We start from the raw sequence: 24,145 nt of genomic DNA, 5'->3' as shown, positions 1-24,145 counted from the left end.
GGAATTAAACTTGGCTTATGAACAAATATGCTCCAGGATGTTAGAACGTCAAATATCTTCTTCACTAATATTTTCCTTTAACTAACAATGTGCATTAAACTGCATTTAAATTGAAATAAAAAATCAATTACAAAACTTTCTTGAAATATCTCAGTGTGAGTAATCATGCAGATTTGGTGGATGCAACAGTGCTCCAAACAGCTGGAGCAACCCACAGAGAAGTACCAACATCTACAGGTAATGTACTGACAGCAGTTTCACATTATTCTTATATGAAATTTGCACCATCAAAACATTTCCCTACACAAAGCATACTTTCCAGAAACTAATAGTTAAACTAATAGGAAATCAAATCTTTTTAAGCTTAATTTCAGCCATTTCACTCCAAAAGTCCTCTAAGTATAACACAGTTCAGAACTCCACAACAAAATCTGGAGTCTACACAAAGACAGACTTTCTTGCACATCACTATTTTAGGACAACAGAACCCAAGATCTCAGGAAAGGCACTGACTGTACTTACATTTGAACATTGATCCTTTATTTGATAAGTCTGTAGTATTTCCTGGACGTGGTGATTTAACTCTTCTTCAATTTCTGAACCTGTTGCATCTGCGCATTGCTCTAAAAACTACAAGAAAGAGAATACTAAAAAATTAAAAGAAAAGAAATTGGGATAGCTCTACAGTTACAGGACTACCCCCTCAAAAAGGAATGGGGAATTACACAGTACTTGCCCTGTTCAGAATGACTTCAAGATCATGGACAGCATGAAGCAGCCCTTTCTCCAGAACCTTCAGCTGACTCAGCAGTAAGTGAACCACAGCTCGAGTACATGTCAGCATGTGACAATTTAAACAAGAACCTCGAATGAGGAAGTATAGTTTCTGGAAAGAAAAGGGGAAAAATGTTATCCTGGTATATTTCCTAGCTTGTTTTAATTTAAAGAAGGTGCTGCTATAATTGAGAAACCAGACTCATTAAAGAACTGGACTGGGGAAAAGAAATAATTCTTACAACCACACAAATTCATATGCAAAACATGATCTGCAGACAAACTATCTGCAGGCTTTCTAAATAAGATACAGGAAAAGCCTCTCATATCTATAGCAACTCTGGGATCAAAGCTGCTTTTACACAGCACTGTGATTACAGCATCTAATGGCTTATGCTTGTTCTATAAAGGACAATGTGGTACCCAAAAGTCAACACTAGTGAAATGAAAGGTTCCGGTCACAAGTACAGTTCTGGTGTCCTCAACATAAAAAAGGACATGGAACTGTTGGAACAAGTCCAGAGGAGGCCACGAGGATGATCAGGGGACTGGAGCACCTCCTGTATGAAGATAGGCTGAGAAAGTTGGGGCTGTTCAGCCTGGAGAAGAGAAGGCTGCGTGGAAACCTCATAGCAGCCTTCCAGTATCTGAAGGGGGCCTATAGGGATGCTGGGGATGGACTCTTCATTAGGGACTGTAGTGATAGGACAAGGGGTAACGGGTTAAAACTTAAACAGGGGAAGTTTAGGTTGGATCTAAGGAAGAAGTTCTTTACTGTGAGGGTGGTGAGGCACTGGAATGGGTTGCCCAGGGAGGTTGTGAAGACTCCATCCCTGGTGGTGTTCAAGGCCAGGTTGGACAGAGCCTTGGGTGACATGGTTTAGTGTGAGGTGTCCCTGCCCATGGCAGGGGGGTTGGAACTGGACAATCTTAAGGTCCTTTCCAACCCTAACTATTCTATGATTCTACTATCAGTGTACCTCAAGATTCTTCGTGCAATCATATTCTCCTCCAGCTCTGGGAGGAGATCATTGATTTTTATTATGCAGCATAGCTCTGCACACAACTGAAGGCTGGAATTACTCCTACATGATTTTATTCCTTGGTGAAAAAAAGTATTTTACTGCAAAGGTGGGACAAGACTAGAAGTGGGATGGAACTCATACTAACTTCAGTCTTCTGAAAGTGAGGGGTTAGTCTCAATTGGCAACCTATGCAGGAGCCAGCTACTGTGAACAAGGAGACCAGCCCCTCAGGAGAGAAATTCATCACAGCCCAGGCTCCTGTTACAGACCAGATGAACCTTCCTCTCCAAATAGCACCACTCCTCAGACTCCAGAAAGAGCTAAAAACTACAATCAGATTAGATTACAGAATCACAGAATGGTTTGGGTTGGAAGGGACCTTAAAGCTCATCCAGCTCCAACCTATCATGGACAGGGACACCTTCCACTAGAGCAGCTTGCTCCAAGCCCCTGTGTCCAACCTGGCCTTGAACACTGCCAGCGATGGGGCAGCCACAGCTTCTCTGGGCACCCTGTGCCAGTGCCTCAGCACCCTCCCAGGGAAGAGCTTCTGCCTAAGAGCTCATCTCAGTGTCCCCTCCGGCAGGTTAAAGCCATTCCCCTTGTCCTGTTCCTACAGGCCCTTGTCCAAATCCCCTCTCCAGGTTTCCTGCAGCCCCTTTAAGCACTGGAGCTGCTTTAACGTCTCCCCTTAAGGAGCTTTCTCTTCTCCAGGCTGAACCAGCCCAGCTCTTTCAACCTGTCTTTATAGGAGAGCTCCTCCAGCCCTGAGCATCTTCATGGCCCTTCAAAATAAGGCAAATACCACCCGCCAAGAAACGAGTCTGACCCGGAAGACCCTGTGTCCTTACGGGCAACTCCCAGTTACCCATGCCTGGGCATGACGTGCTGTGGTATGGAATACCTCTTTGGCTAGCTTGGGTCAGGTGTCCTGTCTCTGCTTCCTCCTAGCTTCCCCTCCTCCCTGGCAGAGCATGAGACTCACAAAGTCCTTGGTCAGGGCAAACATTACTTAGCAACAACTGAAAACATCGGTATTATCAGCACTGTTCCCAGGCTGAAAGTCAAAACACAGTGCTGCACCAGCTACCAAGAAGGAGAAAAACTGACTGCTACTGCTGAACCCAGGACACCTATCCTTACAGCCAAGAATCCTTTCATATTTACAAGATGACCCTTTGAAAAAACACCCACATGAAGCACTTCAGTGAAATGTGCAGTCTGACCATCCCCAGCATACATACATCAAAAAACAGGGGGTTGTAGACAGTCAGGGGCAACTCTATATGGCCAAAGTGACCAGGGCAGTTGCTGAAGTTCTGCATGCAAGTTGCACACACTTCTCTGGAGTCTGGAGGTCCCAAAGCCAAGTCATAGAGCCCATTAACAGCCGGATTCCCGACACTGTCCAAGTACTGAGGATTTGTTATGGGTTTTACACTCAGCTTCCTGAAGTTGGGAGAAAAGAACAAAAATCAGTGGCAGCAATGTCACATGCACTTGAATGACACAATGAGCTTTGGCATTGTATATCCATGTAATTTTTATTGATGAAAACATCTTTTTGAGGGCATTTTGCATACGCAGCCGGAATTTCTGTATATTGATTTCATCGTCTGAGCACAATCATTCATACCACACAAACACTTTTATACCTTTAGCCGTGCTTTAGAAGTGATTTTGTCTGTATGTCCTCTCAAGCAGTGATGCAGGTATAACAAAACACCTAGATGACGAGAGCTGCATGTCCTTGACTATACAGGTACAGACCCCACACCACCACTAAAGAAATGGTGACAGCTCTCTAGAACTCCAAGAGACAACGTGCTGGGAAAAGCCCAAAAACCCCATCTGAAGCAAAAATCCCAGCTTTGCCATACTTACACTGGCATTAAATACCCAAACCTTTTCCCACTGCTGAAACCAAGTGAGATCTCTTCTGTAACAGGACACTTGGGATCAGATCCCAGGCCAGGTTTCCCGGAGCGTGCTCACCAAGGAGCAAGCCCAGCCTTACCAGTACAGGGCTCCTCCAGGCTCTGGGGCTGGTGCTGAGGTGCCAACATGGGGGGAAGTCAACACATCCCCTAAGGGGAGACCCCCCAGGAGCAGCACAGCCCTTGCCCTCATGAAGTGAGCTTATGCTGCACCTCACAGCCTCTGCCCTAGGAGCACATGGAAGCGCTTCTGCTTCTCCTTCCAGATTTGGAAAGTGATCGTCCTCCTGTACTGGGCACTGGTGAGGCCGCACCTCGAATCCTGTGTTCAGCTCTGGGCCCCTCACTACAAGAGAGACCTTGAGGTGCTGGAGCGGGGCCAGAGAAGGGCACGGAGCTGGTGCAGGGCCTGGAGCACAAGTGTGATGGGGAACGGCTGAGGGACCTGGGGGGTTCACTCTGGAGAAGAGAAGGCTCGGGGGGGGACCTGATGGCTTCCTACAAGTGCCTGACAGGACGATGGAGCCAGGAGGGGCTGGGCTCTGCTCCCAAGGAACAAGGGATGGGACAAGAGAAAACGGCCCCAGGCTGTGCCAGGGGAGGTTTAGATTGGACATTAGGAACAGAGAGGGTGCTCAGGCATTGGATCAGGCTGCAGGATTAAAGGGCAGTGGTGGAATCGCCGTCCCTGGAAGTGTACAAAAACTGCAGACCAGACCCTGAGTGACACGGATGAGTGGTGGCCTTGGCAGTACTGGGGTGACGGTTGGACTTGACGAACGTAAAGGTCTTTTCCAACCTAGTCGATTCTACGATTTTAAGTGGCCACACTCCCCTCGACTTCACTGTCAGCGAGGAGCTCTGCTGAGAGAGGGAGACAGGCCGCCTTGTCTCCTCACAGACCCGCTTCCTCAGCCCCCCACCAGAAACCATACACCCCCCTTGCCGCCATCCTAGATGGCCAGGGCACAGCCGGACTACACATCCCAACAGGCCGTGCGCCTTCAGCCCGCTGAGCCTCCCCGCGCTCCGCCGCATGGCACGCCGGGAGTTGTAGTCCTCAGCGGCACCCAGGGCGGGGACCGCGGACAACGCAGCGCCTGCCGTGTTCCTCACCTGATCTCCTCGGCCGTATACATCCCGAAGGAGACCCCGACCAGCCGCCGCCACGGCACCACTTTCGGCTGCCTCATGGTGAACAAACGAGTCCTCCCGGCCGACACTTCGTCCCTATCTGCAGGCAGACGCCACAGGAGGAACCACGCGGTCCCGGCGGGCAGGGGCAAGCGAGGCCGGGCGCTACCAATGTCGCGGAGGGGAGGCCTCTCCCCGGCACTGCGGCAATGGTACCGCCCAGCTTCCCAGAGGGCAGTGCGGGAGTGCAGGCATGGCGGCCCGGCCGGTGGGGTTTAGTTCCTGGCAGCGAGTGTTATCGCTGAGCCGGCGGGGCTGCGTGCTGGGTTGGAGGAGAGAGTGCTACCGGTAAGGGTCCCGCAGCGGAGGGAAGGGAAGGGCAGGGCGGCGGGGACACCGTGCGGGCATCAACGGAGGAGGGGTGGTAGATCGGGGAGGTGAGGCGCGAAAGACTGCGCATGCGCGGTGGTGGCTGAGGCTTGTGGCTGCGTGGCCTTGGTGTCATGGCGTGGCCTTAGGGGGAGTCTCTCTTCAGGGCTTTCCCCTCCTTTTGGTGGGCTCAGCTGCTTGGAGCCGCTCCGGGAGTGATTTTGAGCGGTTAAATGCTGCCTGGAGCTGAATCTCACTGATTGACGAAGCTGAACGTGAGTAGCTTGTACCCAGGCAGCCAAGAAGCAAACAGCGTCGTGGCCTGTGTCGGCACCAGTGTGGCAGCGGGGCTAGGGCAGTGGTCATCCCTCTGTACTGGGCACTGGTGAGGCCGCGCCTCGAATCCTGTGTTCAGTTATGGGCTCCTCTACAGGAGAGACATCTCGGTGCCGGAGTGGGGCCAGAGAAGGGCAGTGGAGCTGGTGCAGGGCCTGGAGCACAAGTGTGTTCAAAAGCTGTGTAGATGAGGCCCTCAGTGACATGGGTTAGCGGTGGCCTTGACAGTACTGGGGTAACGGTTGGACTTGATCATCTTAAAGGTCTTTTCTATTCTACTTGAGTCTGTGATTGTATGAAAAAGCAGGTGAAGAGGGGAGGTTGCTTTCATTGTGTGCTTCAAGCAAAAAGGTCCCACTCCACTGGGTACTCTGCAGGCAAAATATAACATGTAAAATTATACCTCATCATAGGTTTTTGTGATGTACAGGAATACCTAGAGATTCTGCTTCATTTCTAGGTGTTCTAGCAGTACAGCTCTTGGGAAGACTGCAGACAATGCAGAAGGTATGATGTCTTAATTAGTAGTTTCTTGCATGTTCTTTTAACACAGTGTGTCTGGAGATAAGTTGTGAATGGAATGTCCTCTTTCCCCTTCATGGATTTTCTTTCCTGTGTCTTCATTGTGGAGAGATTTTCTGGCTTAACTTGCGTTAACTTGAGTTCTTTGCTCTGGGAGCATGAACCGAGTTGTCCACTTCCATGAGTTATCCAGTTGCCCTTTGAAATGGAATAAACCATAAAAATAAAAAAGGGTTTTTCCACCTTGATCCTGACACTTTTCTTCATGATCTTGCTTCTTTGTATTCCTTCCCATATTTCTACTCTGAGTTTTGTGAGCAGAGTGAGCTGGGATGCTCAGAGCCACGCCGCAGGTGTGAACAAGTTTCTGCCACTCACTAGCAGCTTGTGGAAGTATCAACACAGAGGCACTGGTTCTGGGGGTTGTAATCAGGAGGTTCCACATGTTCCTCTGAATGCATTTGCTAAGATGCTTTACCAACAACCTTTGACTTATTCATTGTGGTTTTGTTGTCTTTCTTTATTTCTCTTTGGGAAAACCTGGGAAAATTGATCTTGGGGTGAAAGGAACTGAGCAGCTGGAGCAGAAACTCAAAAAGGCATTTTACTGAGCTATTCAGACAGCTTTTCTACTACCATTGCAGTGAATTGTGGCTTACATTAAACTGTGGCTTCAAATTCTTTGCTTAGTGCTTTGAGCTGTATCAGCTTAAATTGCTTTTCATGATATTTTGGGGCATCTGTTTGTATAATAAGTATTTTAATATTGTTTTTCATAGTTGCACAAGAAGAAATAGTGCTCCCCCGAAGGAAAACCTGGTGAGTGTTTACTGCTGGAATTCTCTTGACCTAGAAGAAGGTCATTGTTAGACAGCTAAATGTAGTCTGTCCGCCAAAGTTGAACATGAAGATTCAGCTGCTGTGTTCTTGGGTTTAATGTGTCTCTCCCTGCTGACTGGGAGCTCTGGGAATATTCCAGTGCACTCCATTCCTGATCTTGTTTTAAAAACAGTTATAAGGACTGTATTTTTAAGCATAGTTCTGTTCCCTTGTAAAAGATCACATCTAATAGAAATCTGTAAAATCAGCTTAGTTTGACTGTCAACATGTGGGTGTGTTTCAGCAAAATAAACTTGACTGTTGATAGCTGCCTGAATAAATCCACTTTAGAAATGATGCATCTGAGCAAAAGCTAGAACAAAAGCACTTAAGGTGAACTTGCATGACTGCAGCAAAAACTAAGTTTATAACCAAATGGTGCCTGTATGTCAACCTAAAATAAGACCACCTTCACCTAAATGCTCTCACTGGCCTTGCCTTTGCTTTAAAAATGAGCAAAGTCTTAAGGAGTCCTGCAAAATCTAGGTTTGGTTGGTTGGGTTTTATTTTCTTCCCAAGACATGTCTTGGAGAGGGAGTTGTATCCATCTCTTAGAGATGAGGAGCTCTGAGAAGAGCATTTCAGGGAATTCTGTGTTCCTTCCCAGTGTTCCTTTTTTCAATCATGTATAAGGGCAGGAGTGGTAACAGGAAACACACATGCTTTTCTGGTTTTCCTCAAAGTCTTTTTTGTGTTTTTTTCCAGAACTGAGACCGTTTTAGTAGCTGAGTTTTTCCTCCTTTTGCAAAAAGTGATCTTTTCTAAGTGCAGCAAAAACCTATTTCCCAGAATTGAAAATAGGATAATGTGCTTGCTCTACATAGAGTGTAATGCATAACGTTCAAAGTCTGCAACTGAATATTAATTGAAGCTCCTTTATGTTTAGGGACAAACTGGCAGTTCTTCAAACGTTGGCTTCTACTGTGAAAAGGGTAAGTAGTTCCCTTGATCATGGAAATAGGTCAATTTGTCCATCTCAAGTGACAGCCTTGCACTCTGGGGGCTCTTACTTCTGCTTTGTCCATAAATGAAAGATGGGACTTTAACATCCATGTTTTACAGGGTTTCACTTGCTCAGCACATTTTGCTGTGTCCTTAAAGCCTCATTTTAGTGCTAAGAGAGCTGCAGGTCCCAGTGAAAGCTGTAATACTTCAATAAGGCGTTTGCTAACATCAGGAGCAAGTTCCTTTACCAGTTCAGTTGCCAACCCAGATTGCCTCTTCCCAGTCTCAGTCCAGAAAGCAAGCCTTGCAAAGAGCAAACTGCTGTCACTGTGTTAGCTTGTGTGTGTGTGTGTATAATGGCAATATTTTTTAAGCTCTTTCCAAACAGGCTAAACCCTTTTGAACTAGAGAACTTTTGTAAAGTAGGCATCAGGTGGTGATTATGTCTTGAATTCCATGAGGCAGTATGATATTCCCACAGTGTCAATGTGTACATAACTGAACATTTCAATCCTTGGGTTTTACTTTCTACAGGATCCTACTGCTGCTCATTATATGTTCCCAGATGACCCTTACTTTATGCCAAAAAATGCAGCCCATTTTGTAAGTATTTCCTTTCATATCTTTGATAGCAACCCCCTTGGGCTTCCGCAGTTACAAAACAAAAGCCATCAGATTTCTTTTCTCCTCTGTGTATTTGTGAATGCATAATGACAGGAGCATTTCTCTGCATGCTAAAGAAATCCACCCTGTACACACAAAGTGCTCTCTTCCTGCCCATGCAGGGACCTTCCAGTTGATACAACTCTGTTAACATTCCTGCAGGTTAGTGGCTTACTTGCTGAGTTCTGTTTCTCCATGTTCTGAGAAGAGTAATTCTGTAGGTGAGGCATTAAAACTGTGTTTACAGACTATGAATTTGTGGTGTTCCAAGAGCTGAGATTTTGTGCTTACAGTTAAATTAAATGTATGACTTCAAGCAGATAAGATCACCTGTGTGTGTGTGTGTTTGTGTGTGTTACTACATAGACTACATACTACTAGTTTACTGTCCTAGCCAAGCCCCAGGAATTTTAGTTGTATCACAGAGCACAGCTATTTGTTAACTTAGGCTTATGCAAATAGAAGTGTTAAGATGATAATAGAGAAGAAGGGAAAGTCTCTCCCTGATGTTACCTTTGCCTAAGATTAAAGAGCATGAAGCCGAGGTGGGAGAAAGCAGAACTGGAAATGAGGGCAAGAAGGAATGTGATGTTAATTTAAGTGTAATGAGAGAAGACTGGGAGCTGAGGTACATCATTGCAAATCAATGATGTGGCTACCAGAGGGCTTCAGTTCTGCATATCAGAGGTGAAGCCGTTGAAGAGACAGAAGGCAGCAATCAAATGTGAAGAGTTTGAAAAGAAACAGGATTTAGAACTTGAGGAGAGGAGGTAAATGGGAATCAGATTGTGCCCTTGGAAATTAAAGCCAAGGAGAGAAATATCCAAGTGCCGTAACTCTAAAAAGAGAGCTTTTCAGCTTGAGGCAGCAGTGCAGCATTTCACATGCCTGGTACAGAACTCTGTATCTTGACTAAGTAAGAAGGAAGGAAATGACAGTCTCATTAAAGAACGGACATTCTTATATTGGCATAAATACCAGAATGCTTCTCTGGAACATTGTTTTGTGCCTATGTTTTTACTAAGAGTTGAAAATAAAACAGGAATTCAGTTTTGATTCTGTGAGAATGCTCAGTGTTATGGAAGATGTTTTAATGACTTATTTCTTCTCTTGTTCTCTCTCATTCCTGTGCAGCGGCTGTTTGCATTGTCGAAGGAGTCTGGGAAAAATGCTGCAAAATTCATTGTGAAGCAGTTTCCTCAGTATTTTGACAAGATTACTGTACATCCCGACGTAACAGTAAGCATTTGGATTTTAATTTTCATTGTGTCTGTGCTTTGTCAGGTAGTGAAATCAACTGTCTGGTCCAGAACTAACATTAAAAGGATTATTTTGTCAGCTGTTTTGCAGACAGCTGTGAAGGCATTACTGTATTTCCATTACGTTTCTGAAATGAACGTTTTTCCTTAGGAATTCAGTCTCATATCAGGTTCTTTAGATAAAAGTAAGAAAAGAAATGTTTAGATGTTCAGAGAAGAGAAGCTGTGTGGAGACCTCAGCGCAGCCTTCCAGAATCTGAAGAGGGCGTTTGAGGCTGCCTGAGAGCGACTCTTCATCAGGGAATGTATCAATAGGACAAGGGGTGATGGGTTCAAGTTTAAACAGGGGAAGTCCAGGTTAGGTATAAGGAAGAAGTTCTTTACTGTGAGGGTGATGAGGCACTGGAATGGGTTCCCCAGGGAAGTTGTGAATGCTCCATCCCTGGCAGTGTTCAAGGCCAGGTTGTACAGAGCCTTGGGCAACATGGTCTAATGTGAGGTGTCCCTGCCCATGGCAGGGAGTTGGAACTGGATGATCTTAAGGACCTTTCCAGCCCAAACCATTCTGTGATTTTTATGTTGACTTACTAGCATGAAGGTGAGAGATCAGGGTGTGTGTGCTCTTTCATCGCCAAAAGGGCTGCTGTTGTTGGGCTAAGAGGGTTGAGAGACTATGAAAGCAGTCTTGGGTGAAGAGAAGGGTATTGAACAGGAGTAAGACCTTTGAGCAACCAGGGAAGTGGAAGGTGTCCCTGTCCATGGCAGGGGGTTGGAACTAGATGATCTCTAATGTCTTTCCATCCTAAACCACTCTGTGGTTCTGTATTTGATTAGTTACTTTAGCAGTGATTTAGAGAAGGTTTGAGCTCTTGTCTGACTTGCACTGTTTGCTTTCAGTGCTTTATGCCTGAGATTCTGACGCCTCAGATTGAAGGAGTGAGTGAGGAAGCTCTAAAAGAGCGTATCCACCTCAGAAGGGTGAAGGAATCTGTGGACCTGTTTGATCAACTTGTACAAGCAGGTATGTGTTCAACTGCCACATTCTGTGGTGGAGTTCTACTTCAACTGTACCCAAAATACCTTAGTAGCTGGCGCAGGCTATGGAGACAGTCCCATGACTACATTGCTGCCCCTCACAACCAACTCATCTGGTGAAGTAGTTCTCCAGAATCACTGGGCCCTCCTTATCTACTGCATGTCTGACATGTCATTTTGATGATAAGGAGAACAATTGATCTCTGATCAAGAAACAGATGATATGGTGTGGAGTTTCATCCTTCTCTTCCAAAGTAAAAGAACTGTGATGTAGCAGAGCAGGGCCTGTTATGGGCAGATGTTCTGTGATTGAGTGGTATCATTCAGCCTTCAAGTGCCCTTTTGCAGTAGCCTGTTGGTTGGTGTAAGCTGCATCTGTGCTGAGCACTTTGCTGCTGTGCTGGACTGGTGCAGCATATCAGCTGAGTGTTCCTTTTGTGGACCTGCCCTCAGTAAATGAGTCTTAGTTCTTACTTAATTTAGACCCTATTCCTGTTATGGTGAATGAGGAGAAGGCAATAGAAAACTGTAACTGCCACAAGCCTCTGAAGGAGGAAGGCTTACTGGGAAGGAGACCTCATATCCACTAAAAGGTGGAAAGGAGACGATTCAATCAAATAGGTCTTTGTTTTGGTTGGTTTTAAATCTGTTTCATAGGATAGTGAAACACATGAAGTGGTTTTCACAGCAGGGTGTATCCTAGGAGTAGTTCTGAAAAGCACTGGAAATTTCAGATGCTCTGGATATATGCTGCTTCACAATTTCAGCTGCCACTTCCCTCTTCTACTTGGTCAGGAAAACTACTCTTCAGATAACTGTAGTTCAGTGTTATCCTCTGCTGTGAATGAGTTTGCAGAAGAACTGGTGTTACACTTGCTAGGCAGTGCCTTTGTGTTGAAAGAGAGCAAAGTGGTGTAACTGGGTGTTCAGAAGTTTTCTGGTACAGCTGTAGAATGGTTTGTTCTTTACTTTCTCTGTGACTGTTTGCTCCTCATTTTCTACAGGTACTTCTGTATCTCTGGAGACCACAAACAGCCTTTTAGATTTGTTATGCTTCTATGGAGATGGGGAATCTACACAGGAAAAAGAGGGAGAAACAAAAAAGGAAGAAGTAAAAGAGGATTTGGAAGAACCAGCGGTATAAAAAACCTGTTGATCTCTAGTTCTTTATTTCTTTCATACATAATGGGAGTGTATCAAGGTGATGTCAGGATTTTTGTCCTGTGATTACCTGCGTGGGAGATGGGGTGGATCAGATGCAGTCAACATTCTCAAGAGATAGAGCAATTATAAAAATCCAGTGTTTGACGTAGTAGCAAATAAAGCTGAACTTAGTAACTGGAACCCTGTCTTGGCTTAGTCCTGCTGAACTTGTTTTTATAGTTGCCTGCAAAGAAGATCTCTAGTGCAGATCACAAGTTAATTTTCTTCCAGTCTGAGCCATATTAACTAGGTTTCAGTGAAGTTTAGGGCTCCTGGTGTAGTCTTAAAAGCATCAGGTCACGGTACCATAGTAGATGTATTGCACAATATGTCCCTGGGAAGACTGTTGCGGAAGAAAGAGTGTTGCAGAGTATTTGCTGTAGTCTAGTGATTCCTAACAACTCCACAAATAATTTACCTTTTATTATGTTTAATAACATAAATATTAATCTAGTTATTGCTTCCTGAGAATTAGAATAGAAAATATTTCAATATAACCCAGTAAAACCAAGCTTTAGCAGCATAGAAATTGTGGCTTAACATCTGTGTTGGTCCCAAATCATGACATTTGATGTTGAATCGTAACTTTGACCTCTGAGAAACTTATTTCTGCCAAAATCTCTCCAGGTGAATGCTTCAGAACAGAAGGCTCCAAAGAGACAATTCCAAAGAGGTTTACAGTCATCTGGCCCTAGATGGAGGTATAGAAAATAATGCCAGTATTCCCATATTCAGTGGTTTGTGCACATGTGTTGTTATAAAACAGACTTCCAAGACATTTTGGCAGCCCATACTGGCAGATATTACTTACTATATACATCTCTAACCTTTTAAAGTATTGATGGAGATTGAATAAGTGATTGTAGAATAGCTCAAAGTATCACAAGTAATATATTTGAATGTGAGCCCTTGGGTGTACAGCCCATTCCTTTGTATTCTGCATGCTGAATCTTTTTCTTAAAGGTATCTTCTGTTGAATTCTTTAGCATTCAGCTTGTTCATTGATTCTAGGGAGAACAACAATGCTGAAAGGATATTCAAGATAATGCCAGAGAGGAATGCACACTCCTATTGCGCAATGATCCGTGGGATGGTGAAGGTAAAGTTACCCTTCAGTGGTGGGAGGGCTTTTTTCAGCTTGTGCAATCTCACACAGTCACAGAGACTCTTATTTTTGTTGTTGTTTTTTTGCAGCATGGGGCCTTTGTTAAAGCTTATGACATGTACATAGACTTGCTGAATGAAAGACACAAGGGTAAGTGTCTCTTGGTTTTACTTTGTAGTCTTCTAAGTAACAGGAACCCATTGGTGGGTACATGAGTATTTGCTTCATGGCAGTGATGATTGGCGCAGGGGTACGGACCTCAGCTGGATCATGGGAGCTGAATGCAAGCTGTTTGTTCCGGTGCAGCTGGCATGTGGCTGGCTCTCTGGAACCAGGTTTGCATGAGACTTCGCCAAAAACTGAGCCATGTCAGCACCAACTGTTCCCTGTAGAATATAATTGTCAGTTAAAATGAATCATCTTACATTTTCCAGCTGATGTGCACACCTTCAACGCACTGATTTCAGCAGTCCCACATCTGAAGGACAGGTTCTTGGAAAGATGGGAGTTAGCCAAGGTAAGGCAGTAGAGCAAAAGAGAGGGGAAGGGGGTAAGAGTGTAGGGACTGGGTCTGCTGTATCAGTAGAATTTTGCAGTTGTTAGAATACTAAAAACAAGAGCTTTGTACAAAGATACTGATAATCTGCTGTGAATGAAGTCCACTGGTTTAAACATAGGAGGTAGCTATTGAGGAGTGGAAAATGTACAAAGTCCAACCTTGCCCTTGAAGAATGGTTTGCCTTGTGAGAACATAACCTGATTCAAGAACTGCCTGGACAGAAAGCAATGGGGAAATCATGCTGGGAAATAAAACCAAATAAACCATTTTAGATAAAACCTCTTGGAATTGTAATTCATGCTGGTTGGGATGGAAATGGAATTTTGAGGGGTAACATGAGAGGCTCCAGTTTTAATGACATAACATCAGTAAGGAAAAATTGTAAGTTTAAGAATTTCCTTGATGAGACACAAATCTCCAAGGTCTGATCTGATGTGATTTTATAGTCTTGATTTTTGGTTAAATTAATTAAAAATTAGATGGTATTTCCTTAATAAGTGATCAAGTGGAGTCATTCACTTGAAGGGAGTGAGAAGCACTAGCTTGAGGAAATGCGTGTATACCTAGATGACACCTGAATGTGATCTGTAGCATGCAAAACACTAAGGATTTGGGGATTCTTCTTTAAGGACTTCCTGAATCACATGGCTCAACAGGAAGTGCAACCAAATCTGCTAACTTTTAATGCTGTACTGAAGACCCTGAGAAGATGTGGTGGTGTAGGCAGAAGTATGTCGTTATTGGTAATAAAGGAAATGGAAGCACTTGATATAGGTAAGAAAATGAGGGTGGTTATTACATTCCAATGCCACCTCCAGAATAGTTGATTTAAGAGTTACAGTGATTCCTAGTTGGAGGGAGGAAGTGTGGAAAAAGCATTTCTCCCTGTGTTCTCAACTTCACTGTTTGTTTCCTTGTGCAAGAGAACTGAGAAATAAAGATAAGTACTAAGCTGTGGCCACTCAGCAAGCCAGTGCCTGTGGATTTCAAACTGAACCATCATCTTCAGTCCTTGTCAATTAGTAATTGCAATACAGTGGGTGCACTTAGCCCCTTAGGTCAAATAATGAAGCATTTTGGTGCTGTGGTTAGGAGCATGTTTATCATGACATTTTTACTTCTAGCTACTTAAGGTGTGTTCTGGCCCATAGGCTCTTCATCAACTGGGTCCTTATTGTAGTACTGTAGAAATTACAGTAAATTTATGCATGCTGCTTAGGCACAAAGCTTAGCCAAGAATGTTGAAGTAACTTGAGTGTTTTTGCTTTCCAGAGCCTAGCCTTGCGACCTATGAGCATCTTCTCTTCATGTTTTATAGAGGCGGTACGTGCATTTTCAACTAGTTCATGAACATGTCCTGTTACACATCTGCTTTAAATGCTTTCCAAATGTGATGGGTGAAGGCAGTTGATTCATAGGTGAAAAGACAGCTTCCAGTCTGTGCAATCCCAGTGTTACACATGCAGTCTGATTCTACTTGGGTGAAGAAGAACCTATAGAGGGTCGTAATGCTGCTCATTGGAGGGGGTTTGAACTTGATGAACTTTGAAGGTCCCTTCCAACCTAAACTGTTCTATGATTTGATGATTTTATAACCTTACAGGGAGGGAAGAGTCCTTCTGTTTAGCCTTAGACAGCGCTGGAAAGAGCCTGTTTCCTTTTGTGGCCACAAATTGCTAAAGCTACAGATGCTATTTTGTCTCTGAGGAGGCTGGATCTTACTACAACACATACGCTTTGATGCCCTATTATGCTGTGGAAATCTAGCAATAGTAGAGCAAATTTTGGAGCAAATAAAATTGCAGCTAATATGGAGCACCATGAGAATCATGACACTTGTTTGAAGTGATGGTGCTTGTTTCTATTTCCATATTGCATTTGCAGGCTGATGCTCTTCATTAATGAAGTGTCTGGCACAACTGAGATGTGATGTTGCTTGTGTCTTTTGTCCCACAGTTGAACTTCACCCATCAGGTATCATCTCTGAGGTGCTAGATGATGTTGAAAACAGGAGCTTCACTGCCGAGGACCCTGATGATGGTAGGGACTTCAATATATCTCGCTGTCTGCATTGATTAAGCTTGGATTAAGTTAATTATTACATCTCGCAAGGGAAAGGGAGGTGTATTGTACCTAATGGCTTTAAGTAAATTGCCCCCATTTTGATACCCACAGCCAGCCATTGCTTCAGTCACTGATAACATCCAGTGTTCTTGTTTCCTATCCAAGACTCATCACATGAAAGGAATGAGATACTGAGCAGGATAGTTTCTGTCCTTCCTCCCACTGTAGCTTTCTTTGCCTCCCTCAAGCAGCATCAGTCTCTGTGCTGCTTTAAAATGTCACTGACAGAAACCAAAGTGTCATGAAATGGGAAAGAGACATTTTCAGGGGGCAGTTGTACATTCTGGGGCAGCTCTGGGATGTTCTAGAGACGTGGGTAACCTGCCATGAGCAGCACATGCTCTCTTCCGCTGGAGGAAATGGAGAAGGTCAGTGATGTGGCTGCCTTTTTTGTAGTCTGTATATTAGGCATATAATGCTGTCTTGCAGCAAACAAGAGGGTGTAGCTTTTGTAAACCTAAAGTCAAGCAGACCATCTGCTTAAATCCGTCTCCAAAGGCATGGCAGTACAGCTGCCTCACAACACTGGCTAGCAAAACTCAGGCCACACCAGAGTCTCTACATATAAAGTCTTCACCAAGCAGAGCTACAGATTCAGCTTTCTAAGTGAACATGTTTTGCCTGTCCTGTGGGAGGCTGGGTTAATGCGCTGCTGTTTGTGTCATTCAAAGTTTGAAGCTCACACATTCCATTTTCTTCCTTTCAGCCAACTTTTTTATCACTGCAATGCAAGCGGTAAGTGCCTTGTCCCTGCAGTCAGAATTCCTTTGAGCCCTCCAGCTAAGACTTGCCTGGGAGTTTTCCAGTCTGTCATACAAGATTTAGCTCTCAGTATCTCCCTTTTTCACCTGTGCTCATCACCTCCTGTAACTTAACCTCTATGATTCTGCAGTTGTTTGCTTGATACCTGCTGCGCTGGTAACCTGCATGCCTGTGAGAGGCGTCTGTTGCTGGCAGTGGCTACATAAGTCTCTGTCCACTGTGCCCTACCTCCTGTTTCTAGTGACACTGCAGCAGTTGGACAGTCTCAGCACCCAAAGGTGTCAGTTTAGGTCAGAAAGCTCTCACCCACTGGGAGAGCCACACATTTGTCTCATTTAAATGGAATTCCTGCGCAGTCATTGAATTCATCCTATTAGAAATGCTTGCCATCAGCTCATTACTCTTCATACTCCGTGAGTCTCAGAGGGATGTATTGGGTATTGGATTTGGAACCAAAATCAAACTCATCTCATTACAGTGCTGTGATCTTAAGGACATCAAGCTTGCCTACCGGTTAAATAAGGCCATGGAGAAGGGAGACAACTGGAAATTCTTGAGTATGGATCACTTAAATACCTACTGGTGAGTGAAGTGCAGCTGATATTGAGAGTCTCGTGTAGTGGTATCAGTTTGAATACAAACCAGGATTTAAACATTGCAGAGGGTGCTTTGGTGAACACTGGTTATTGTATGCACAGTTTGGGAATTAGGTCCCTCTAAGAACAGTGATAGCTTAGGGTTTATCTTCAGTTTGTGGCCTTGCCCAAACTGAATTGTCTTGAAGTGTCAGTTTAGCTTAATACCCAACAAGTATACCAACCAGTTGTGTTTTCTTCAGTCCTGTTGTCCACTTAAGATGGCAGCTTAGGAGGTAACACCAAAACAGTGTGCGGGTCAGACCTAGCTCTCTGCATGGTGGTGTTGAGAGAAGTTGCAGCACAGCAGGTGTATTTAGGCATGAAATTCCCATGTAGTTCCACAATTTGATGCTGAAATCATGGCATCTAAAGTATCTCCACCAACGTCATTAAGTGCTGCAGTCACTGAACATAAGTAAGTAAGTGGAGCATACTGATTTGAAGAGAAGCCTGTTAAGGCATTGGAGCCAGAGATGCTCCTGTAAATTGATAGAATCATCATAAGAATCACAGAATGGTTTGGGTTGGAAGGGACCTTAAAGCTCACCCAGTTCCAAACCCCTGCCACAGGCAGGGACATCTTCCACTAGAGCAGCTTGCTCCAAGCCCCTGTGTCCAACCTGGCCTTGAAATTTGTGAAAATTATCATCCAAGCAAGATGCAGTTTCAGAGGTGGATGATTCAGACAATTGCACCTTATTTAGCCTTCAAGTAAACCAAGGGAAATTTAATTTCTTGGTGTAGGGACATTTTTCCTAGCCAGTGCGTTGGGTCAGGGTCCCAGGTGTGCATTGTGAACCTGTACAAGTAACAAGGTTAATTTAGTTCACTTCTTCAAGCGGCTCTTAACTAGAGGCTGTATTTGACATAGATTCAGGTACTTCAAACCTGGCATCATGCAGGGAGATTGCATTCTTTTGAGATTTTTAAATGCAGTGCTCTAACTTCTGGTTAATTCTGCCAGCTGCCTAGTGTCAGTGTTCTCTCATAAAAATGCTATGCTTATTTAACTGTATGGAGCATTGCGGTGATACAGTGAGGTCTCCCTGATCCACATACAAATCTGAGCAGAACACCATCATTTGCTGGTGCTTCTGTATGGTTTAGTTGAGCTAATCCTAAATGAATTGGAATGTTTCTCCCCTCCTCTAGGTCAAAATTCTTCTCCTTGTTGTGCATGATGGAACAAATTGATGTCGTATTGAAGTGGTACAAAGAAATGTCCTGTTCAGTAAGTGTGTGCTAGGGTAAGTTTCAGAGCTTTGGTGTGGAGAGGTGGAACAGTTACAGCTTACTGAAACAACTCGCTTGCTTCACCAGCTCTTCTATCCAAGTCCTAAAAACATATTGGAACTCCTTCAAGCCCTGGATGCAGCCAACTACTTGGAAAGGATCCCTTCAGTCTGGGAAGGTTAGTGATAACCACATGGCTATGGAGGCTGCTTGCCTGCTAGAAATCAGGAGCTTTTATCCCCAAGTAGGAGGTAGCTGGAGGACTTCCTACTGCTCAGAATAGCCACAGTTGGGTGCTTTGGCATGAGGGATGTTATTTCTTAGTGCAGTGATGGGGCTATTGTGGTAGAGAAAGGCAGAACCCATGTTTGGGCCTGCATAGACTACCAGTGTGGCTGTGTCATAGTTAAATGTCAATGTCTTGGAAAACAGTGCTTACCAGAGAGCAGCACCTTAACCAGCAGCCCATGGTTAACTCATTTAAACTACTTATCTGTTCTTTACCCCTTAAGAAGAGGAGACAAGAATGCAGATACAGGCTTTAGCACCCAGAAGGTACTTTATTGTCACCCAGAGGGGACAGACGGGTTTCTTTAGGGATCCTGGGCAGAATGATGACAGCACCGATTTGTAGTTAGAATTAAAGCTTTATTTTCTTAACAGGATTTTATGATTAGCATAGAATTGATAAGCAGAATAGCATGGGATTTCTATAGGCAGAATTAGTGTAATACAATTTTATCTAAGTAGCAGAATTTTATAACACTGCTTAGCTTAAGGTTTCTAATCATCTGGACCCTCTGCAGATGGGGTCAAGTCTCAGTATTTGGTTTGCTCTATAAAAGAATACAAGTCACCACTTGGTCTTCAGAGGAAGCAGACAATGGTGGAGATGTCTCTGACCACTGAGAGTCATGGGTCTCACTATCCAGCAGCAGTTCAGGTCCATGTTCCCACTTAGGACCTGTAACTGCTTGATGTTACTGACAGTGCTCTGTGTGCTGTTACCTTCCCTGTTCTGTGCCGTGGTCATCACCAGCATTGGGTTGGCTGGGTGCTGGGCACCTTGAAGGCTGTTAGCAAGGGGAACAGTCAGCCTGGCACCCAGGAATCTGCAGGCTGGCAGAAGAAATCCCTTTAGTTCATGTACTGGGTGCACAGGACCTTCAGGGCATGATAATGAGGGGAAAGGGAACTAATACAAGGCCTGCTCAGTCACAGAAAATGCTTTATAAGATGGCATTCATTACACTGACCTTAATACCTGGAGTTGGGAGCAGAGGTACCAGCCATGCATACCAACTATTGCCTTTCTCTAACAGATGTAAAACAGATGGGGTTTAATAGGAGACCAGAACTGTTGGAAGAGCTCTTGTCTTTGATGAGCAGGGAGCAGCACCCTGATGAGGTAAGGAAGCTGTCATGGTTTAACCCCATATACAGCAAAGCACCACACAGCCACTTGTTCCCTCCTCCCCATTGGGATGGTGGGGAGAATCAGAAGGGTCAAGTGCAAAAACTCCGGGGTTGAGATAAAGACAGTTTGATGAGGGAAGCAAAACTGTCTGAGCAAGCAAAGCAGAACAAGGGATTCATTCACCACTCCCCATGGGCAGGGAGGCAGTTCAGCCATCCCCAGGACAGCAGGGCTCCATATGTAACGGTTACTCAAGAAGATGGATGTGAACATCCCTCCCTTCCTTCTTCCTCCTCCAGCTTTATATGCTGAGTGTGATGCCATATGGTGTGGAATATCCCTTGGGTCAGTGGGGGTCAGCTGTCCTGGCTGTGTCCCCTCCCTGTTCCTTGTGCACCCCCAGCCTATACTCTGTGGAAGCACTGTTCAGCAGTAACTAAAACATCCCTGTATATCAACACTGTTTTCAGCACGTCCAAAACAGCCCCCTACTAACTGCTGTGAAGAAAATTAACACTATTCCAGCCAAAACCAATAAAGAGACTCTGCGAAAAGAGTAGAGCTCTCCCCATTTCTTAGTGCAGCATATAGACTGTATTTAAGTGCTGATTTATCCTCCTTGTCAGTCTTAGTTCCAGTGCATATGCCATTCCAAATTTCCAGATCTATGTGAGCCCATCCAGGCCTGCTAAGCCCTTTGAATTGTCTTCAACCTCCAGAAAAACCTCGGATTAACACAGAAGAGGATCACATCCTTACCTGGGTTTGGAAGAACAGTCCAGCCCAGACAGCCACATCCTTGTGAAATTCAGGGATTTTTGCCAGAGATGTTGTAGTAACTGGCTCCTCAACCTAAGGAGAGTTAAAAGCTTCTATGTACTGCAGAGCTCTCAAGTACCTGCAAAGCCATCTTGGAGCTGGCAGAAGTGAGCATTTTTTTGTGAGGAATAACCTTTGTTAATGGACACATTTAAACCACAAACCTGTAGGAGGAATTGCAGTGAAGGGGGGATGTTAATTCTAGAGAGTTTGGGATTAATGGCACAATCTCTCCACAGATCCAGCAGGCGTTTGCCAAGTGTGCTGAAGACATCAAAGCTGTGCACGAGCAGAGCGGGAGGGAGCGGGTCCAGTTACAGTGGACAGGCAGCATGCTGGGCTGCATTGCTCTCCTGTTTGCCAGGGCTGGCAGGACCCAAGATGCTTGGTACGTGTGAGGCTGCTGTGAGCGTTTGGTTGCTGACCCTGTAACTCAAGGCTTAATCCCAAAAATCCATTGCCTTGGAATGCTGGTGCAGGCAAAAGGAGGGGATAAATCCTGCTGGGAATGTGAGGAGGGTTCCTTAACTTTACTGTTCATTCTTGGCACCAGGTTACAGTTGTCTGTCTTAGAAATGGGTTAGAAGTTAATGCAGCAGCTGGCTTAGAGCATCTCACAGCTGCTTATGGCAAGGTGGGGTTTATCACTTCATTAAGCACTGCTGACTGCCTGCAGCTTCCCATTTGATAACTTCCAGAGCCCTTTGAAATTCAAACTGCTCAAGAGATTAATTAGAGTTTAATTAAACCTTTAATGAACCCTAATTAGACCTATAAAGAGAATACGTTTAGAACTAGAATTTGCTGTCCTGCCTGCTCTCAACTTGAAATGCTGGTTGAAATAACTAGCTTCCAGTTGAAGGTTCTGAGCTGTTTTCTGTTAAACACAGATGTTCTCTTCGCACTGATTCATTTGAAACAAAGGTTTGGCAAGTACCCTTCTAAAAATACATCATACTTTAAGCTTCCCATCAGCTACACTTGCTGTTTTCTCTGACACTAATGTTAAGAGTTAAGATATTTTGTGTTAAAGCCATCAATGCTGGTAGCTGGCACACACCGCATCTGTGAAAACACAGCATGGGGTGTGTTTCAGATCTGTGGGGAAGGTTGTTTCATGACATTGAGCTTGCCTGTGTCTCAGCAGGGGCTTGTCTTACCCAGGAGATTCAGTATCTGTCTCTTCCTGTGGTTTGTGGTGTGTGAGGGTTTTTTAGTGACTGTTTTGGTTTCTTTTGAACAGGAACATGATGGAGCGTTTCCAGCAGATCAATAGGATTCCCACGTAAGTACTTTTAGGTTCTGACTTCAGGTAGAGGCTGAGATCTTGCATTTCTATTATAGAATATCATAGTTGGGGTTAAAAGCTTTCTGCTGGGATGGTTGTTCCCAAGTGCACCACGTTGGTACAGGGTGAAGACTGAGGTGAAATTCCTGCAGGAGCAGAATTGGGCTGGTTGAGTGATGTGAGGATCTGTCACCTCCTTTCCCTCTAAAGGAGGTGCTGTAAATTAATGGACACTTCACCTGGGACCCTGTGAACACTCTTTGCATTTCTTTTGCAGTAATCAGGTGTTGGATGGGTTCTGGAACTGTGCTAAACAAACCAATAACGCAGATGAGGCGATTAAACTGGTAAAGCTGGTAGCATCCCTGGGCCATCCTGCATCTCAAAAGCTTAAAAGCAAAACGGAGAAGGAGTTTGAGCTCTCTGAAAAGCAGAAGTAAGTTTAAGTACTTCATGTTACTGCTGAAGGGATATAGCAGGGTGTTGGAGGGGTAATTCCTGTGGAAAGGTGGCACAGAATTGGCTTGTCCGTGGACTCTGGTTGATTCACACTCCCAAAATGGTCGCTGCTTTTGATTCCACGCTGTCCATCCCTCCTAGAAGGAATGGTTAGTGTTATCCACCACTCACATCTGCTTCCACCTTTCTTTCCTAGAATCTTCTCCTAGCTGGGTCTGGCCACCTAAAAGATACTGATTGCAGGCTAGTAAAAGCAGGAAATGGGCACAGGATGGGCCTGCACATGGCTCACAGGTTCTGAGGGCCATGGTTAATCTTCAGTCCATCTCACCAGGCATCACTGTTCATCACTGCAGCAAGCTGCTGCAGCCAAGCTCAGTTGCTGGTTTTAGCCTTGAGGGACCACAGTATGGAGCCAGTGGTCTGGTCCAAGGGAATGAATAAACGGAAGTTCAGCATCCTTGAGAAGCTGACCCATCACTTCTGGGTAACTTAAGTGGCTTTTCCAAAGTGTGCTTCCACCAAATGTTGGGTAGACCTGTCCTTTGAGGACAATAGGTGTCAGCCCATAACGTTCTTTTTGGAGGGGGTTTACCCTGTGTTTTACATCTGTCCTTTCAAGCGGAAGTCACAAGATGTCACTGATCACTGAACTGTTTTACACATGCAGGAAGACATTGGAGAGCATCCAGCCAGACAGCGACAGTGACAGCGACAGCGATAGTGACAGTGACCGTGAGTAGCTGTCCTTGCCTTCCTCACTGGAAAACTGGGAGCAGCCGCTGCCTGGATGCCAGGAGTCTTCTGTGAGAACTGAAATGACTGAGGGGAAGTGTTTGGGAGGTGCTGCAGCACTGCTGAGCACTTTAGAGCTCTCCCGTACAGGACCTGCTTTGCAAGAGGACGCTGTCCTTGTTGGATCAAGCTGGAGTGTGTCCTGTTTGGTGACTTCAAACACAGTGTGCCCTACACCAGCACAGTTTCTTCCACACCCCTACCTGCATGAGCTGGCTCCCAGCAGTCATGACCTGCTGAAGCAGGGGAGGGCTGCAGCAAGGAGTGCACTTCCTGAGGCTGCTCAGCACATACAAGACATTGCCAGCTTGAGCCACTTCTCTTGGGCCTCCTGTGACTTAAACCTGTGCCAGATTTAATTCCTTTCCAGCCAACTTCACTGAACTACTTAAATACGAGGTTTACTCTGTATGTAAACACTGCAGATGCAATACTCATCACCTGTGTGTTGTTCCCCATCTTTCTGGGTGTTCTGGGACAGGCTTTGGACTGTTGGAAGATGCTAAAACTACAATTTGTACAGCTGGAGACTGCATGTAATAAATGGCTGACAGAAAGCTGGCTGCATCCTGGTAATCCCTGAGCAAACAGTTGATTGACTACAAAGTGTTGCTGCTCTGTGAGAGGGTGAGTGAAGTTCATGCAGAGCACAGTAGTAAAGCTACTGAGGTGGCTGGGCAGACAGGACTGGGGTTTGGTTCTCTGCCTTGGAGGTAACTGGTGCTCACAGCACGGTGCTGCATCAGGGTAAGTCAGGAATGAGTTGAGGAAACAACAGCTGCTAGAGGTAGAACAAGCCATAGCTGAAAGGGTGGAAGTTCCCCATGGTACAAGAACAGAGGGACTTCACTGCTGCTTGAAGGCA

General features: G+C 45.0%; 2 protein-coding genes and 1 non-coding gene across 4 annotated transcripts in view; 2 read left to right on the top strand and 1 right to left on the bottom strand.

Moving 5' to 3' along the window:
* POLR1A (RNA polymerase I subunit A) overlaps positions 1-4,981 on the bottom strand; it is a 35,910-nt gene extending 30,929 nt beyond the window's left edge. The window contains exons 1-4 of one of the 2 annotated variants that reach the window (XM_061466655.1): positions 4,853-4,981; positions 3,044-3,248; positions 737-886; positions 523-630 (exon numbers count right to left, since the gene is read on the bottom strand). In XM_061466655.1, the coding sequence (XP_061322639.1) occupies positions 523-630; positions 737-886; positions 3,044-3,248; positions 4,853-4,929 (540 nt within the window). In that variant the 5' untranslated portion in view covers positions 4,930-4,981. Of the gene's footprint in view, positions 1-522; positions 650-736; positions 887-3,043; positions 3,249-4,852 lie in introns of those variants that run through there. The other variant, XR_009745792.1, reaches the window with a different exon arrangement.
* Positions 4,935-23,373, top strand: PTCD3 (pentatricopeptide repeat domain 3; the record flags this gene model as incomplete). Its single annotated transcript, XM_061445184.1, has 24 exons — positions 4,935-5,107; positions 6,036-6,082; positions 6,877-6,916; positions 7,863-7,908; positions 8,456-8,524; positions 9,719-9,823; positions 10,741-10,864; positions 11,883-12,016; positions 12,709-12,782; positions 13,093-13,180; positions 13,276-13,336; positions 13,621-13,703; positions 14,375-14,519; positions 15,018-15,068; positions 15,702-15,785; positions 16,576-16,604; positions 17,110-17,213; positions 18,422-18,500; positions 18,590-18,680; positions 19,825-19,910; positions 20,978-21,126; positions 21,982-22,023; positions 22,304-22,462; positions 23,156-23,373. Coding segments are annotated over 24 exons (2,136 nt in total), but the record flags the coding sequence as incomplete, so codon positions are not given.
* LOC133265006 (small nucleolar RNA SNORD94) lies at positions 13,413-13,554 on the top strand. The gene has a single exon (XR_009741833.1). It is a non-coding gene; the product is annotated as a small nucleolar RNA SNORD94 (small nucleolar RNA).
* Positions 23,374-24,145: the final 772 nt, after the last annotated feature.

Source organism: Pezoporus flaviventris, unplaced genomic scaffold, assembly GCF_033815535.1.
Source record: "Pezoporus flaviventris isolate CSIRO_AGI_PZ_B2104156 unplaced genomic scaffold, CSIRO_AGI_Pfla_v1 ptg000002l, whole genome shotgun sequence".
In the NCBI taxonomy this organism is placed as follows: Eukaryota; Metazoa; Chordata; class Aves; order Psittaciformes; family Psittacidae; genus Pezoporus; species Pezoporus flaviventris.
This window is presented reverse-complemented; position numbering and strand designations above follow the sequence as displayed.